Here is an 18633-nt window from a genome sequence, read left to right on the forward strand (position 1 = left end):
GAAGCGGGCAGCAGCAGGTCCAGCTCCTAAGCAGAAGTGCACAAGCAAATCTAATACACCAACTGAACGTCTACAAATATACTCACTCCCAAACTGCATGTAGAAAAAAGCAACTTCCTATATAGTGATATATACGAATATCCTTTACTTAATAATGAAGAGACTTCATTTTAACAAACTTTAAGCTTGAGAGAGCTTAGTCTGGATATATCCAAAATGTTTTTCCTATTTACAACTACTTAGCGGCAATGGTAGAGCCAGAACCCTGGAAACAACCTGAAAGGTATTTGTGTGCTTGGTGGTGCTGAGAGTTATTTTTTTCACTGCACTTTAAATGTAACAACATTGATTTATTCTGTTTGCATCATTATGATAATGTTTCAGATAATCTTTCTGAAAATACTGTATCTAGTTAATAAACCATTAACATTCACAAGCTTCAGAATCATATGGTACTGTAACAATTAAATATAAAATTATTCTTACAATACTTAATAGGTGAACTCAATGAACTGTTCAAAGAGGTGCCGGCAATGTGCCTAAGTAAGAGCTCTCCACTTAGAAAATTCTGCATTAATTTGAGAATAAAACCACTACTCAAATATAATTCAGCAGAGGCAAAAGAAGAAGAAATTCCCAATGCCTCTGGAACTACAGAGATCATCTGCTTTTCAGAGTAATATAATAATTTGCCTACCTGGAACATCAATTAATCTCTTATACACATTCAAGAAGGCTGCCTCTGCTTCTTTGCTTCTTTTACCTAATGCATCAATCTAAAAAGAGAGAGGGAAAAGAAAACATTAGGACTTGTTCAAGCAAAACAATGACGCACAAACACAACAATGGCACTATACGGATAAATGAATACATATATCAACATCATCAATTTAGTTCAAATGTAAAATGGGAATCAGTTCTCTTATGTACACGTTGGCTGTGTTTACACTTGCATTCCTCTTTGAAAATAAGTATGCAAATAAGGCACATCAAAAATGCAAAAGAGGCACAAATTTGTATATTTGGCAGCTCATTTGCATATTCTTGTTTCAAAATAGCTTCTTTCGAAAGAAGAAAACCACTGTAGATGTTGCTCTTTCGAAAGTAAACCCCATCTTCAAAAGAATCCTTCTTCCCTTTTTTTAATGGGAAGAAGGATTCTTTTGAAGATGGGGTTTACTTTCGAAAGAGCAGCTTCTACAGTGGTTTTCTTCTTTCAAAAGAAGCTATTTCGAAACAAGAATGTGCAAATGAGGTGCCGAATACATAAATGTGCATCTCATTTGCATTTCAATTTACCTTATTTGCATATCTCTTTCAAAAGAGGAATGCAAGCGTAGATGCACCCACTGGCAAATATGAAATGGAATCAGCTATATAAAAAGATGTTTTCCGTAAGTTTGTATTGAATATACTAGAACATCTATTCTAGCACAACAGTGAACATCCATACTTTAAGTCTAACCATACAGTATACAGATTAATTCTTATTTGGGACAGAGGTTCTCCATGAATAATGTGTTTGCCATTAACTAAAGCCTCCCTATCCTACACCATCAGATGAAGACCACATGCCTCTCTGACGGTCATATGCAACTTTTTTCACCCACGTCATATCTTTGTACTTCTATCAGGTCTCCCGGAGGTCATGAAACATTTTTTCCTGGAACACTGCTGTAGCAAAGACTAAGCAGTCAAGGATCTCCCACATACAAAAGCGCTTTCCTGTAAAGATTACAGGCATATCTTTATTTTTGCAAGCTTCAATTACATCACAAAGGCAAATTTTATTCACAGACATATGTGTGGAGTAGTTGTGCATCCATGTACGTATGCAAAATTTACTCAATACTGTTTACTATAATTTTTCTCAGTGATTTAATTCGCCAAATAAATGGAGGGTCAACAACTCTGAGAAAATTATGATATATGTGTATCTCATAGACCATGTCTACACTAGCCCCAAACTTCGAAATGGCCATGTAAATGGCCATTTTGAAGTTTACTAATGCAGCGCTGAAATGCATATTCAGCGCTTCATAGAATCATAGAAGAGTAGGACTGGAAGGGACCTCAAGAGGCCATCGAGTCCAGCCCCCTGCCCCCACGGCAGGACCAAGCACTTTCTACACCATCTAACCTCTTCTTAAATATCTCCAGTGATGGAGATTCTACCACCTCCCTTGGCAATTCGTTCCGGTGTTTGATCACCCTGACAGTTAGGAACTTTTTCCTAATGTCCAACCTGAACCTCCCCTGCTGCAATTTAAGTCCATTGCCTCTTGTTCTATCCTCAGAGGCAAGGAAGAACAAGTTCCCTCCCTCTGCTTTATGACACCCTTTTAGATACCTGAAAACTGCTATCATGTCCCCCCTCAACCTTCTCTTTTCCAAACTAAACAAGCCCAATTCTCTCAGCCGTTCTTCATAGGTCATGTTCTCTAGACCTTTGATCATTCTCGTTGCTCTCCTCTGGACCCTCTCCAATTTCTCCACATCCTTCCTGAACTGCGGTGCCCAGAACTGGACACAATACTCCAGCTGAGGCCTAACCAGCGCAGAGTAGAGCAGGAGAATGACTTCTTGTGTCTTGTTCACAACACACCTGTTAATGCATCCTAGAATCATGTTTGCTTTTTTTGCAACAGCATCACACTGTTGACTCATAGTTAACTTGTGGTCCACTATAACCCCTAGATCCCTTTCTGCTGTACTCATTCCTAGGCAGTCCTTTCCCATTCTGTATGTGTGACACTGATTGTTCCTTCCTAAGTGGAGCACTTTGCATTTGTCCTTATTAAACTTCATCCTGTTTACCTCAGCCCATTTCTCCAGTTTATCCAGATCCTTTTGAATTATGACCCTATCCTCCAAAGAAGTTGCAACCCCTCCCAGCTTGGTATCATCTGCAAACTTAATAAGTATACTTTCTATGTCAATATCTAAACCGTTAATGAAGATATTGAACAGAACCGGTCCTAAAACAGACCCCTGCGGAACCCCACTAGTTATACTTTTCCAGCCGGATTGAAAGCCATTAATAACTACTCTCTGGGTACGGTTATCCAGCCAGTTGTTCACCCACCTTATAGTAGCCCCATCTAAGTTGTATTTGAGTAGTTTATTGATAAGTATATTATGTGAGACCGTGTCAAATGCTTTACTGAAGTCTAGGTATATCACATCCACCGCTTCTCCCTTATCCACAAGGCTCGTTATTCTGTCAAAGAAAGCTATTAGATTGGTTTGACATGATCTGTTTTTAACAAAGCCATGCTGGCTGTTCCCTATCACCTTACCACCTTCCAATTGCTTGCAGATGATTTCTTTAATGACCTGCTCCATTATCTTTCCTGACACAGAAGTTAAGCTGACTGGACTGTAGTTTCCTGGGTTATTCTTGTTCCCCTTTTTATATTTGCCCTTTTCCAGCCTTCTGGAATCTCTCCCATCTCCCATGATTTTCCAAAAATGCTTGCTAAAGGCTCAGATACCTCTTCTATCAGCTCCTTGAGGATTCTAGGATGCATTTAATCAGGCCCTGGTGATTTGCAGGCATCTAATTTTTCTAAGTAAATTTTAATTTGTTCTTTTCGTATTTCAACTTCTAAACCTACCCCTTTTTCACTAGCGTTCTCTATGTCAGGCATTCCTTCAGATTTCTCAGTGAAGACCAAAACAAAGAAATCATTAAACATCTCAGCCATTTCCAAATTCCCTGTTACTGTTTCTCCCTCCTCACTGACCAATGGCCCTACCCTCTCCTTGGTCTTCCTCTTGTTGCCAATGTATTTGTAAAAAGCCTTCTTGTTTCCCTTTACGCTTGTAGCTAGCTTGAGCTCATTTTGTGCCTTAGCCTTTCTAATCTTGCTCCTGCATGCTCGTGTTGTTTGCCTATATTCATCCTTTGTAATTTGTCCTAGTTTCCATTTCTTATATGATTCCTTTTTCAGTTTGAGATCATGCAAGATCTCCTGGTTAAGCCAAGGCAGTCTTTTGCCATGTTTTCTATCTTTCCTACGCAGCAGGATAGCTTGCTTTTGGGCCTTTAATAATGTCCCTTTGAAAAACTGCCAACTCTCCTCAGCCGTTTTTCCCCTCAGTTTAGCTTCCCATGGGACCTTACCTACCAGCTGTCTGAGTTTGCCAAAATCTGCCTTCCTGAAATCCATTATCTCTACTGTACTGTTTTCCCTTCTACCCTTCCTTAGAATTGTGAACTCTATGATTTCATGATCGCTTTTACCCAAACATCCTTCTACTTTCAAATTCTCAATAATTTCCTTCCTATTTGTTAAAATTAAATCTAGAACAGCTCCCCCCCGGTAGCTTTTTCAACCTTTTGGAATAAAAAGTTGTCTGCAATGCAATTCAAGAATTTATTGGACAGTCTGTCCCCTGCTGTATTGGTTTCCCAACATATACCTGGATAGTTGAAGTCCCCCATCACCACCAAATTCTGGGCCCTGGATGATTTTGTTAGCTATTTAAAGAAAGCCTCATCCACCTCCTCCACCTGGCTAGGGGGCCTGTAGTAGACGCCTAGTAGGACCTCATCCTTGTTTTTAACTCCTCTGAGTCTAACCCAGAGACTTTCAACCCATCCATCTCCTACGTCCATCTCCACCTCTGTCCAGGTGTGTACATTTTTAATATACAAGGCAACACCTCCTCCCTTCTTTCCCTGCCTGTCCTTCCTAAGCAGGCTGTACCCTTCAATACCAACATTCCAATCATGAGTATTATCCCACCAAGTTTCTGTGATGCCAACGATATCATAGTTGCATTCATTTATTAGTACTTCCAATTCTTCTTGTTTATTTCCCATACTTCTTGCATTTGTATATAGGCATCTCAGACATTGATTTGGTCTTGCCTCCCAGTTTTGCCCTGGCGCTCTTTTTACTCTCCCAGTGTATACCATACTCCCTCCCATTTCAAGTTCATCTCCCAGGTATCTGTGCTCTCCACTTACCTGCAGGCTTTGCTCCCCTGCCCCCGTCAAACCTAGTTTAAAGCCCTCCTCACTAGGTTAGCCAGCCTGTGGCCGAATATGGTCTTCCCCCTCCTCGAAAGGTGAATGCCATCTCTGCCTAGCAGTCCTTCCCGGAAAAGGATCCCGTGGTCAAAGAAACCAAAGCCTTCCTGGCGACACCATCTACTCAACCAAGCATTCACCTCCAGGATACACCTGTCTCTGCCTGCGCCCCTACCTCTGACAGACAGGATTGAAGAGAACACTACCTGCGCCCCAAACTCCCTGACCTGTGCCCCCAGAGCCCTGAAGTCACTCTTGACCAGCTCAGCATCACACCTCGCAGTATCATTAGTGCCTATATGGATGAGAAGCATGGGATAGTAGTCAGAGGGCCGGATAATCCTCGACAATGCCTGTGTAACGTCTCGGATACGGGCCCCTGGCAGGCAGCACACCTCCCGAGATGAAATGTCAGGGCGACAGATGGGCACCTCTGTCCCACTCAGAAGAGAGTCTCCAACCACCACTACTCTACCTTTCCTTCTTGCAGGGGTGGCAGTAGACTTCCCAGCCTTGGGGGTACGAGACTTCTCCTCTTCTGTACGGGGTAATTCTTGGTCTCCTGTATCAAGTACAGCATAACGGTTTTCCAGTACCACGGTGGGAGGGTTCTGAGCAGGGGTGGAACACTGCGGGCTGCGAGAAGTAACCAGCTGCCAGTGTCCACCCTGGTCCACCTCCTCCAGTGGTTTATCAGCTGACCTGTGCACTGGGACAGTTACCTCTGCAGTCTCCACCTGAATACTATCCAGGAACTGCTCATGGACTCAGATACTCCTCAACCTGGCCACCTCTTCCTGTAGCTCCCCCACCTGCCGCCTGAGAGATTCCACCAGCAGGCACCTTCCACACTGAATATTCCCCTCAGCCTGGGTATCAGTAAGTGGGAATGGCAAGCCACAGTCCTTGCAGAACCACACCAGGATCTGGGTAGAAACATCCATGGTCAGGCAGTCTGTCTGGCTACAGGCATAAGTGGAGGAGACAGCAGTAGTGCTGGCACGGGTGTTGTGGGTCTTCCTAACCATTATAGTCCTCTCTGTCACACTCCCTCTGTCAAACTCCCTCTTAAACTCCCCTGTCTGCAGCTCCCTGTCTGCTTCACTCCCCTGGCGAAATTGATGCGGCTCATCCCAACAGGGCTCCTTTTCGAAAGGACCCCGCCTACTTTGAAGTCCCCTTATTCCTATGAGCAGATGGGAATAAGGGGACTTCAAAGTAGGTGGGGTCCTTTTGAAAAGGAGTCCCATTGGGACGAGCAATGCGGCAGTGAGCCGCATCAATTTTGAAGCGCTGCAGCCACCCGCATGCTAATGAAGTACTGAATATGCATTTCAGTGCTTCATTAGTAAACTTCAAAATGGCCATTTGCGTGGCCCTGTCGAAGTTTGGGGCTAGTGTAGACGTAGCCATAGACTCAGAAGGGACCTTGAGAGGTCATGGAGTACAGTCCCCTGCACTCACAGCAGGACCAACCACCCACCCTGATAGATTTTTTTTTAATCTATTTGCCCCTGATTCCTAAATGGTCCCCTCAAGAATTGAACTTGCAACCCTGGGTTTAGCAGGCCAGCGCTCAGACCACTGAGCTATCCCTCTCTGCTTTCTGTGGGTGAAAACAATGAATTTTTTCTAGATCCTAGTTTATTAGATTAGAGAACAAGATATTTATGCTTATTAAAGGTTGGCAAGCACTTCCTCCCCCTCCCCCAGTGCAAGAGGAGACAATTAGGGAAATTTCTATGCCAGAGTTTTTTAAGCCCCAGCTAAGAATGTTAAATGGAAGAGGCTTACCAATTACAGTTGACTAGCAGGGGCTGGAGCAGTCCCCAGTCCACCACACGCACGTGGTTGCTCCAGCCCAACAGGACTGCTGGGGCAGGACCCTCCAACCCAGATAGACTGGCTAGAGCGCCCCCACACATAGTCCTATGGGGAACCAGGCTGATCTGGGCAAGCCAGAGCAACCCCTCTCCCCATGGCAATGCCAGAAGGGCTATAGCAGCCTATGTCCTCCCCCGTGTGCTGTGGGCGGGATTGCCCCAGTCAGGTGAGAGCAGCCCCAGTGGCTGATGCAACCTCCCCAGCCGCCCACTGCTTTAACTAGTTAAACTCTTCAATTAAATGGGATTTTACATCTTTAGTCTTGGATTTACAAAGCCCTGGCTGAGATAATTTAGTTGGCATTGGTCCTGCATTTAGCAGGGGATTGGACTTGATGACCTCCTTAGGTCTCTTCCAACCCTCCAATTCTATGAAACAGGGAAGCCTTTGGAAAAGTTTTCTAATATTACACTGACGTCTCAGTTAATACTCAAAGGATGGCTATTATAGTTCTCATGTTTTTAATGAAAACTTGAAAGGATCTGAATATTTAAGCTTCATTTCAACCACAGAGAAAGAACTGATAAGGGATAACATTATGAAACATTTGAAAGATGTATACGTCAACATGAACTACAAAAAGGAAAGTCCTGCCTAAATAGTGTCCTTGAATTCTTCAAGAACATTAATGATTTGGTAGACAAGGCTGAAATAATGGATGGAGTTTACTGTATCCATGCTTTAGGAAAGTATCTGAACTACTAAATACAAGTTTGACTTGCCGAATTAGAAAGTATCTTATGAGGAACCTACCAAAATGGATTCTAAGCTGACTTTAGAACAGGAAACTCAGAGTGCCACTGAAAGGAAACAGCTCATGGAGGAGAAAGATAAGGAGCAGGGTGCTGCAGGTCACACTTGGTGCCACATATGTTTACTTTATATTAAATGATTTCATAAAGAAGGATTTCAAAACAGATTAGTGCTACAGACGATTAAAGTAACGGAAGGAATCAAACATGAAATTAACACAAACAGAGTATACAAATTCCAAATGACCTGTATAGATTAATTTTACCAACATATAACTGACTTGCAGGGATCATTATAAAGAAGTTAAGGCCACAAAGGTAGGAGTAAGGGAATTGTAAAAACTACTGAACAGCACAATGTTACATACAATGGAATAGACTTGGGGGAAAGGGTCCAGGAAGAAAATAAAGACAATAAAAACATCTGTACAATGCTTGGCAGCAGTAACGCAACATTAGGTTATAAAGAGAAATGTTGTAAAAACAGAATACAACACTGCATGTAGAACAATGAGCCATATTCTGATCTCACTTGTACACAGGAAAATATGGGGAAACTCAACCAACTTTAATGGAGTTACCTCTAACACAGATGTAACATATATCTGAACATAGTCTATGTTGTGCAATTCCTTTCAGGTTAGAAAAAGCAAGGGTATTGGTGAGACAGAAAGCAAATAACAGAGGGCAAAATGACTGCAGATTTGGGGAACAGATATACATTCTGAAAAAAGTTTGACTATGCTTGGCTTTTACAGTTTACCAAAAAAGGTTATGGGGAAGAAAAAAAAAAAAAGAGTGGACTCTCACAGGACAAGACACACACTGGAAAGCAAGGAATAGATGGTTGCGAATGAGTTGTTTATTAATTCAAACCATAGATGGGCTGGTGTTCATGTGAGTATGAGCATATCAGTAATGCAAAACGTCCTCACACAAGGGATATTTGGAAACTGGAATCTGAAGCAAACTGCCAAAGCCTGAAAACCATAAAATAGCGTATATCAATGCTTGAAAGAATTAAATACGTTTTTCTGAAGTGGAGAGAATAAAGAGAGAAGCCACCAGCTAGCTTTTTTGAGTTTCAGATGCAATGGTATATCCTGGATATATAAATGAAAGCTGCGTAAGGACATATATACTGTGTGCAGGTCTCACTGTTCCTATATACAATTTTGTCTCCACTTGCACTTTCTCTAATAGTAAAGATCTAAATTATAGCTAGTGAACCCCGTTAACATTAGAGAACTTGTACTGATATTATTCTGGGGAGGGTGTGTGAATCATTTACCCTTTCTGACAAAGAACAGAATTCCAGTTGATTCAGATAACCTTTCTATGAACCACCTGAATGGATTTATTTTCAAATCAAAAGATCTTCTTTTCTGAAAAATGACACACATCTATTCTCTTTAAACAATATAAAATGCATCATTGAGATACCAATACCTGGTTATAAACTGATTAATATTAAAGTATGAAATTACAGAGTTCAAATGAAAACACCAAGTGGATCAAAGATGATTTATGAGAAGCAGTTTTGTAATTGACAGTAATGTTCCTGACTTCCTCTTTCAAATTCTACTTCCAGAGTTAATGTCACAAATAGTTAGACTAAAGGCATCAGAATTTCCATTTACATTATTTCATCTTAGGACCGTTTGAGCAGTTTGACAAATTATCAGTCTGTCTCATTAAGAGATTGTCCACACTACTGAGAGACTGATGCTGCAATGATCAATCCATGGGGGACTGATTTAGCTGGTCTAGTAAAGACCTGCTTAAAAGACCACAGATCACTCTCCTGTCGACTGTAGTACTCCATCAGAAAAAGAAGCATAAAGCACATTGACTCAGGTGTTTCTCTCATCAATCCAGTGTAGTGTAAGGAACACAATAAATTGACCTAAACTTCATAGCTGGAATTGTGTAATTTAGGTTGACTTAGCCCCCCACAGATTCTGTTTACTGTTAGCACATTTTATAACCAAAACACAAACTCGAAACTTGTTTTAACCTGGATTTAAAAATAAACAGGAATGCTGCTTCTCAATATACAGAGGGAGGGAGTGTAAACCAAATAATACTTAGTCTTGCCATGAGTATAGGGGATTGGATTAGATACCCTCTGGAGGTCCCTACCAATCCTATGATTTTATAAAACACACAGTAGTTACACACCAGAGAGAGTATGAAGAAAGACCAGAGACTTAGGAAAAATAAAACCCTGAAATAATGTGGAAACAAATACACATGTACAATTTGCACAAAACTTTTAAAATCAGTGTTATCATTGCTTCCTGAGGCAACAACCGACTAGAACTGGAGCTGGAGTATCATTAACAATGTCATCAAAGCTACACGTCAAATGATAATTACATCAGCCAACTTTTGAGATTAACTCAGCTGTGAACCTTAGCTTATCTAAAACAAGCATATTAAATCTTTTCTGACTAAAAAGAAACAGCAGTGACCCCTCTACTCCCCACCCCCATAAGCATATGTTCACTTTTAAGTTTTGGCATGCTATTTGTCTCTGATAATACCACCAGCTATACTGAGATAACAGAAATAAGACACTACTAGTGTGCTAGCAATCCTCCCTCCTTAGCATACTGCTCATCTTTAAAATACCACTGGAGCTATATGGAGATAACAGAAATAAGAAACGAGTGTGTGAGCAATCCTCCTCCTATCCACCTTATTTTCCAAGGTCAGGCTCTTTCATGAGTTGTTGAATAGAGCTCAAAGTTCAGCCCACAGACAGAAGAAATCATTTCCATAATTATCTGTCTACTAGTCCAGTGAGACTCCTTAATCTGTTCCAAATCCTCAGTCGCCAGTATGACATCTGAATTACTGGCATACCACCATACTAGCTTAGACAACCTAATTTAAATACACTGGGGTGGATTCTGATCTCTGTTACATCTGGATAATGCCAGTGAAATCACTCAATTTACCTCTGATTCACCCACAAGTAAAAACAATCAGAATCCGGCCACAAGTTTAGTGAGCACCGTCCAAGTTTAAGATGATTAAATACAAACTTACTTCAGAACTACCCATCACCACCTGCGTTACTGCAGACCCATGTCTAGGAACGTTCAAACGGATATAGGTAAATCCCATCCCTTTAATTTGCAATTTCTAACTCTTTATGCTTTGAGCAAGTTCAATACTAATTGAAAGTCTGAGACTGTACTGCTCCACAAATCCCCTAGATTCAGTGTTCTGATCTGAAAGAGCAGACTGAACAGGAGAACAGTCTGTACTGAACTAAATACTTTTTCATACAGTACAGTCATAGATGGAACACTGCACTGCTGCATTTTAGATTTTCAAGGGACAGCACAGAGATAAAGCTCTTCATGGGGAAGCTGAGATTTCAAGCTGCCAATATATCTTTCACTGACATTTAACAAAAACTGTGGTTTTGATGACATGATCCACAGGTAAAAAGTCTAGATGCAGAATGAGAAAGAGGAATAAGGCAATAACAGCAATGGAGGAGTGAGACATTCAACAGAGAACACTCTTAGATCACAACACATTTATTAACAATTCAATATTCCAAATATAGCTCATCAGGGAAGGGATTGTATTGTCTTTGTGCCTTGCACTTCAATGCACACCTCAGTGCTTTAATAATTATAGTAATATTAGCAGTACATAAAATATGTCAGATATACATAGCCTGTGTGGTGATTTAATGGGATTTTATAGCCCCAATTCCTTTATATTTCTCTACTAGATGCACATTTCTGATATATCCACATAAACCCTCTAAAGCTCTCTAAAGAATAAATGTCCTTTTATTATACTGTACCCAATCTGCAACTAATTTACCAGTTTAAAGTAAGTGACTAGTATATCCAATTAACTTTTCAAAGACTAATTACAGAAATAAATTTACTATTTGAGATTGAAATTTAACAGATTTCTGACAATTATAAATTGTCAAGTGTTTAATGTTGCAAACAGCTAAGCAAAAGCAAATCCCTTTATTGGTCCCCATTCTTCCCATACCAGAAGCCTCTATATACAGGATAATCTGGGGTACAATGGACTTAGTTAAGGGGGTGCAGACATGCCTTCACAAATACACAGACAATTTCTTTCTTCTTGTCATTCTGCATCACAAAACTAGCTCTTTTTACTGTAGATTGAATTCATTTTCTTTGGGGTTTGAAATACCAATAAGAAAAGTAGAGGATCATCACCACTTTGTTAAATCATGACATAGTTCTTGGAGGAGCTGTCTGGAAATCAAACAATGGTACTAGTAGGTATTAACAACACTAAGCAAATGATACAATACATTTTTTGGAGCAACAAGATCCAGGCCTGTTTTTTGTTTAAGCCATTAGCAAAGGTGACATGTCAATATACAATGCATGCTAGACACCAGTTACTGTACGGGTACAGTATCATGTTTTAGAAGAGTAAAAGCTTTCTGTTTTTTAACGTTAGTAGCGATAACTACAACGTGAACCAACATGCTGAGAAATGTTTTTGTTTTAAATTAGAAACTTGCAGGTGACAGAACACAAAGCAAAAACTAAAATTTATGCAAATAAAAAATAAACATTTAAAAGGATTTAATGATGCTGTTAAGAAAAAACTTGAGTATCTGCTTACAGCATGAGGTTTTTTTTAGCTGAGCTATAATTTTTTGCAACAAAAATGGGAGCTTATTTTGGAAAGAATGGAAGTGCCTGAAGACAGTTGCTCTAATGTAATTCACAGGAATGCCACATTCTGAATAATGCAGTCCCTGGGACATGAATACTAGTTACATTTACCCACACATTACAGTTTAATAAAAAGCTATTTGGCATAAGGACATTAGGAGCAGATTAAAGACAGGAGCAGATCAAACAGTAGCAATTATCTCCAAAAAATCGTGGAAGATGAGAGAGACTCCAGAAGATGAGAAGAGGGCAACCACCATGCCGATCTACAAAACGGGGCATAAGGACAACTTGGGGAATTACAGACCAGTAAGCTTAAACTCAGTACATGGAAATATAATGGAGTAAACAATCAAGAAATCAATATAAACACACAGACAAAATAGTGGTAACAGCACGGATTTGTGAACAAATGTGTCAAAGCAACCAAGGAGCATTTTTCACAGGGTAACAAGCACGGTGAATGGGAGCCAAGCGATAGATGTAATATATCTTGACTTCGGAAAGACTTTTGATACTGCCCCACACAATCCTCTCATAAACTAGGGTAATACAGCCTGGAGAGAGCTACTATAATGTGGGTGTATAACTGATTGGAAAACCTCTCTCAAAGTGTACACATTCATATTGAGAGGGATCAACCTATTTATAATGATCTGGAAAAAGGGGAAAGCAGTACGGTTGCAAAATTTGCTGATGATACTAAACAGCTCAAGATAGTTAAGAACAAAGCAGACTGCAAAGAGCTTCAAAAAAAGATCTAACAAAACTAAGGCTGCGTCCACACTACCCCTCCCTTTCGGAAGGGGCACGTTAATGAGGCACTTTGGAAGATGCTAATGAGGCACTGACATGAATATGCAGCGCCTCATTAGCACACTGGCAGCCAAGTGTGATTTGAAAGTGCAGCTTTCAGAACGCATGCCACCCATGCAGCTGGGAGCCTTCTGAAAGGCCCTCCTTGACTTCAAAAGCTCCTTCTTCCTAAAACCTTGGCTCTGGGTTAAGTAAATTTTGGGTTGTTTAATTTCTTTAAAAAAATGTGTCTCCATGTACGGTGATGAGCAAGTGATGTTGGATGCAGGTGGAGGATACCACTGGAAGCTTTAGTCACAAACCTGCATGTAGATGGCCCAGGAGTGATGTTCTTCTGACTGCTGAACTGGAACAGCAGCAGCTCCTGTATCCTTGTCTAGGTGTCAAAGCAGCCTAATTGAGATACAGCACTGCTTTTTTCAAAAGAAGAGAGGGAGAGAAAACAATCCCTAAACACACCTTGCTCCAATTTCTATCAGTTAACCGCGACTGACTGGATACCCAATTTTTGCGGTCACAAGGGAGAAATCAATGACTAAATAAACTACGCTTTGCATCCTGAACGTATGCACATTTCTTGATCACAATGATCACCATGAATGTGGGACAGCAATCACTGCTAGAGAACTTGCACATTATAAAGCTGATGTTGCAGCTTTAAGTGAAACACATTTCTGGTACAAACCAGTTCAGAGGTTGGAGCAGGCTATTCATATTACTGTGTTGGCGACCCTGAGGGTCATCCAAGGCAAGCAGGAGTTGGCTTTGCCATCAGGACATCACTAGTCCCCAAGCTTGAATCCAAGCCACATGCTGTCAGTCCTCACCTTGGCTACGTCTACACGTGAAGCCTACATCGAAATAGCTTATTTCGATGTAGCAACATCGAAATAGGCTATTTCGATGAATAACGTCTACACGTCCTCCAGGGCTGGCAACGTCGATGTTCAACTTCGATGTTGCGCGGCACCACATCGAAATAGGCGCTGCGAGGGAACGTCTACACGCCAAAGTAGCACACATCGAAATAAGGGTGCCAGGCACAGCTGCAGACAGGGTCACAGGGCGGACTCAACAGCAAGCCGCTCCCTTAAAGGGCCCCTCCCAGACACAGTTGCACTAAACACCACAAGATACACAGAGCCGACAACGGGTTGCAGACCCTGTGCCTGCAGCATGGATCCTCAGCTGCCGCAGCAGCAGCCAGAAGCCCTGGGCTAAGGGCTGCTGCCCACGGTGACCATAGAGCCCCGCAGGGGCTGGAGAGAGAGCATCTCTCAACCCCCCAGCTGATGGCCGCCATGGAGGACCCCGCAACTTCGATGTTGCGGGACGCGGATCGTCTACACGGTCCCTACTTCGACGTTGAACGTCGAAGTAGGGCGCTATTCCGATCCCCTCATGAGGTTAGGGACTTCGACGTCTCGTCGCCTAACGTCGAAGTTAACTTCGAAATAGCGCCCGCCACGTGTAGCCGCGACGGGCGCTATTTCGAAGTTAGTGCCGCTACTTCGAAGTAACGTGCACGTGTAGACACAGCTCTTATGACAACAAAGCTTAGATGGAGGCAGGGATAACGCCTTGTGCTTGTTAGTGCATATGCACCCACTTTGACGACCACAGATGATGAAAAGAAGGTTTTCTATGCTAGCATATTTCCATGATCTCTTCAGTACCTTTCAAATCCAAGCTATGTATACTCAGTGATTTTAATGCTAGGGTTCATCAGGACTAAACCACATGACCAAAGGTGCATGGACATCATGGTATTGGAAGTGAAAACTTAAATGGTACTCTTGTGCTTCAAACTTATGTGCAGCATGAACTTGTTATTGCAAACATGTTCTTCCAAAGGCAAACAAATACAAAGCAACATGGATGCACCCTCGGTCTCAGCACGGGCATGACTGACTACTTCATCACAAAATAAAGCTATTTTTGACGTCAAGTTGACTCACGCAACGTGTGGCATTGGCTCCTGGTCTGACCACTACATGGTACGCAGTGTTGTCTCCTTGAACCTTTGTCCACCAAAACATCATCATTCTGCTGTATGCTGAAAAAAGCTGGATGTAGGTAAAGTAGAAATACCCGAGACACAAGTGCTGTTTCAACCATCTTGATGCTTCCTTAGTCATCAGCAATGAAGGTACAGAATGGTTACCCGCTATTGAAGATTATTGGATTAGCATCAAAGAAACAACCTACAGAACTGCTGTCAAGACTCTTCGTTTCCAAAAATGCAGGCATAAGGACTGGTTTGATACAAGGACAGAGATGCTCAAACTCTTCTTGATAAGATGCATGTGACACACCTGGCTTTGATCAATGATAACGAAAGACTCCAGGAAATCAGCATATATTTCGAGCTAAGCAGGAGGCACAAGTCAAATTACAACAACTGAAAGAGGACTGGTGGAAATATCAAGCACTTAAACTCCAAGATGTGGCCGATAGACATGATTTTAAAGCATTCTGTGATAGGTTGAAGGCAGTCTATGGGTCACGCAATGCTGACCGTACACCAGTGGGCTCTGCTGATGGCCTCACTTTGATTACAGAAAGCGATAAAACCTTTGACGCTGGGCTGACCGTTTTCATGAAGTATTGAACCAGGCCTCAACTTTTTGACAAATGTGCTCTTGAAGAGATTCGTCAGCGTGCTTATGATTTACAGCAGGCCATACCACTCACTCTTGATGAGGTACAAAAAGCTGTTAACCAGATGAAAACTGATAAGGCACCTGGCAGTGATCCAATTCCATCAGAAATTTATAAAGCTGCTAGTGACCAGCTGACATACTGTCTCACCCATTTATTCAGTGCCATTTTGGAGAAGCAACTAGTCCCCCAAGACTTCAAAGATGCCTTCACTGTATACATGTACAAGTGAAAAGGTGACCGCATATGTTGTGATGAACATTGGGGCATCTCTGCTCTCTACAGCTGGTAAGATCCTGGCCCACATACTTTACATCTGGCTTTTGCTACATATGTTCAAAAATGGCATTATTCCTGAAAGCCAGTGTGGATTTCATGCTGGTGAAGGCACTGCTGATGTATTTATAGCCAGAGAAATAAAAGAGAAATGTAGAGAGCAACATCAGGATCCCTATGTGATTCTCATTGACTTGACCAAGGCATTCGAACAGTCAACAGAAATGGGCTCTGGAAAATACTCAGGTGAATTGGCTGCCTGAAAAATCTATCAACATTGTTTGGTCTTTTCATGATAACATGCTTGATCACGTCCTTATCAATAGAGAGACACCAGCACCTTTTGAAACATCAAATAGGGGGTGTCCTTGCTCCTCTCCTGTTCACCATCTACTTTTCAATGATGCTATTAGTTGCTTTTAAAGGACTGAATGTTTGGCATACCTATTCAGTTCCCAACAGATGTCTATTTTCAATCTGTGGAGACTTCAGGCTCACAATGAAGTTAATACAACTCTTCACAACTTTCTGTTTGTGATGACTTGCATTGTTGGCTCATTCAGTGAAGGATGCACAGCTTTTTGATAGCTTTATTGCTTCTGCTCACCACTATGGACCCACAGGCTGAATCTACACTACAGCGATCCTTCGAGAAAAGTTCTTGCGGAAGAGATCTTCTGAATAAACTTCTTTCAAAAGATCACGTCCACACACAAAAAAAGCAGCTCTCCAGCCTCTGTACTAGCATCTCTTTCAATAGAGTCCAACCAGCCCCTTCTCTTTAGAAAGAACAGGCCAGGGATCGAAACGTCTGATGCCATGAGGGGGACTGGTCTTTTGTAAGAAGGGCCAGTGGAGTGTCTACATACATGCTTTTTTTCTTTTTTTAAAAGAATCTTTAAAAAAAAGGCTTTCTTCCTCATCTGGATGAGCAAGAGGCCCCAGAAAAAGGGCTGCATTCTTTCAATTTCAGATCAAAAGAACGTATTTTGCATGTAGACACTCCAAGGGTTTCCCGCCCCCCAGAAAGGCCAGGCTCTCCCCGCCCCCCCCACAAAAAAAAAAAAAAACTTGATAGTGTAGACACAGCCACAGTGAGCCTCAAGAAGACAGAAGTTATGCCTCAGCCTGTTTGGAAAGATCACTGCTACTGGTATAGTCCTTAAGGCTGTTGACAAGTTCTGCTCCCTCGGAAGTGTACTGTCCCTAGGATAAATGCGTATCATGCATATCTGCTTGATTAGCCAAAGCCAAAATGGAAAATTTGGAAAACTGTCCAAAGCCTATGGAATAACCATGGTATTCAACTCCATACCAAGGTAGCAATTTATCAGGCAGTTGTCCTGAATATCCAGATGTATTACTCAGAGTCATAGACAATATATCACCACCATGCTTTGAAATTTGATCAGTTCCATATGCACTGTCTGGGGAAGACTGCCCATGTGAACTGGTGGGACGGAATGCCTAACATGGAGGTTCTTAAACTGTGTGATGTCATGGACATGGAAGCAATGTTTATGAAAAAACAGTTTCACTGGATTGGTCATGTTATGAGGATGGATAATACATGGATCCAAAAAATGATTTTCTGTGTCCGCTTGCACATGGAAAGCACTGTATCGGTGGTCAGTATAAGCACTATCATGACATCTTAAAAGCCAGTATGAAGTCATTCAGCATATTTCGCAATGATCTGGAAACTCTAGTTCAGGACTGATTGTCCTGGCAGTAAACTGCCGTAGAGGCTCTTCATTGTTTAGAGGGTCACATATCCAGGCACCACAGGAAAAACGCAGGATCTGAGAAGAACATATGCCTGCAGCTGGCATTTTTGTATGCAACATCTGTAATCGGCTCTGCTGATAAAGGACTCATTTAGTTGCTCACAGAAGATGAGATCCGTTGATCAATGGCTCCGTTCAAGCAAGCATAAAACAAGTACAATTAAAAAGGGAAACACACACGGTAAGAAAATATTTATAAAATAGGTAAAACGAAAAATATGCCTTAAGGTACTGTCCCAGACTGGAGGCAGCATGAAGCCTGACCACCACCAGTGGGCACTCGCAAAGGCACTGTGTTGGAAGCAGCCACACCTATCCGTTGTGTGCTAGGGTTGTACATAACTTGGCCTGTAACAGAGTTGATCTAGTTTGTAAAGCTAATAATTTTGAAAGAGAAAAATTATATTCAAAGGTATATTCTCCACCTGCTCCATGTATACAACTCTTATTGATTTCAATGTGTGTCCCATATTCTCATCTAGGACAGAGCAAACCCCTTTTTCAGATTTCGCAAATATTTAAAACACGTTCCCAAGAGAAGACTGTGTACTTTGCAACAAAGATAGCTGAAATTGATCATTTACACATTTGTATAAACCAAAAGAAACAAAAGCAAACAGTACCACTGTTGTTACAAGTTGCTCAGTGTGTTTTCCTTTGCACTGCAGTCATAATCCAAGATTACAATGAAGTGTATGAACCCCTTTGCTGTGTTCATGTTAAAG

At 41.6% G+C, this 18633-nt stretch overlaps 1 protein-coding gene across 4 annotated transcripts in view; it reads right to left on the reverse strand.

Moving 5' to 3' along the window:
- Positions 1–18633, reverse strand: part of CUX1 (cut like homeobox 1) — a 420256-nt gene that overhangs the window by 217901 nt on the left and 183722 nt on the right. For all 4 annotated transcript variants that reach the window (XM_075013971.1, XM_075013970.1, XM_075013967.1 and 1 more), the window contains one exon: positions 698–776. In XM_075013971.1, coding sequence (XP_074870072.1) covers positions 698–776 — 79 coding nt within the window. The remainder of the gene's footprint in view (positions 1–697; positions 777–18633) is intronic.

The sequence above is a fragment of the Carettochelys insculpta genome, chromosome 19, assembly GCF_033958435.1.
Source record: "Carettochelys insculpta isolate YL-2023 chromosome 19, ASM3395843v1, whole genome shotgun sequence".
NCBI lineage: Eukaryota > Metazoa > Chordata > Testudines > Carettochelyidae > Carettochelys > Carettochelys insculpta.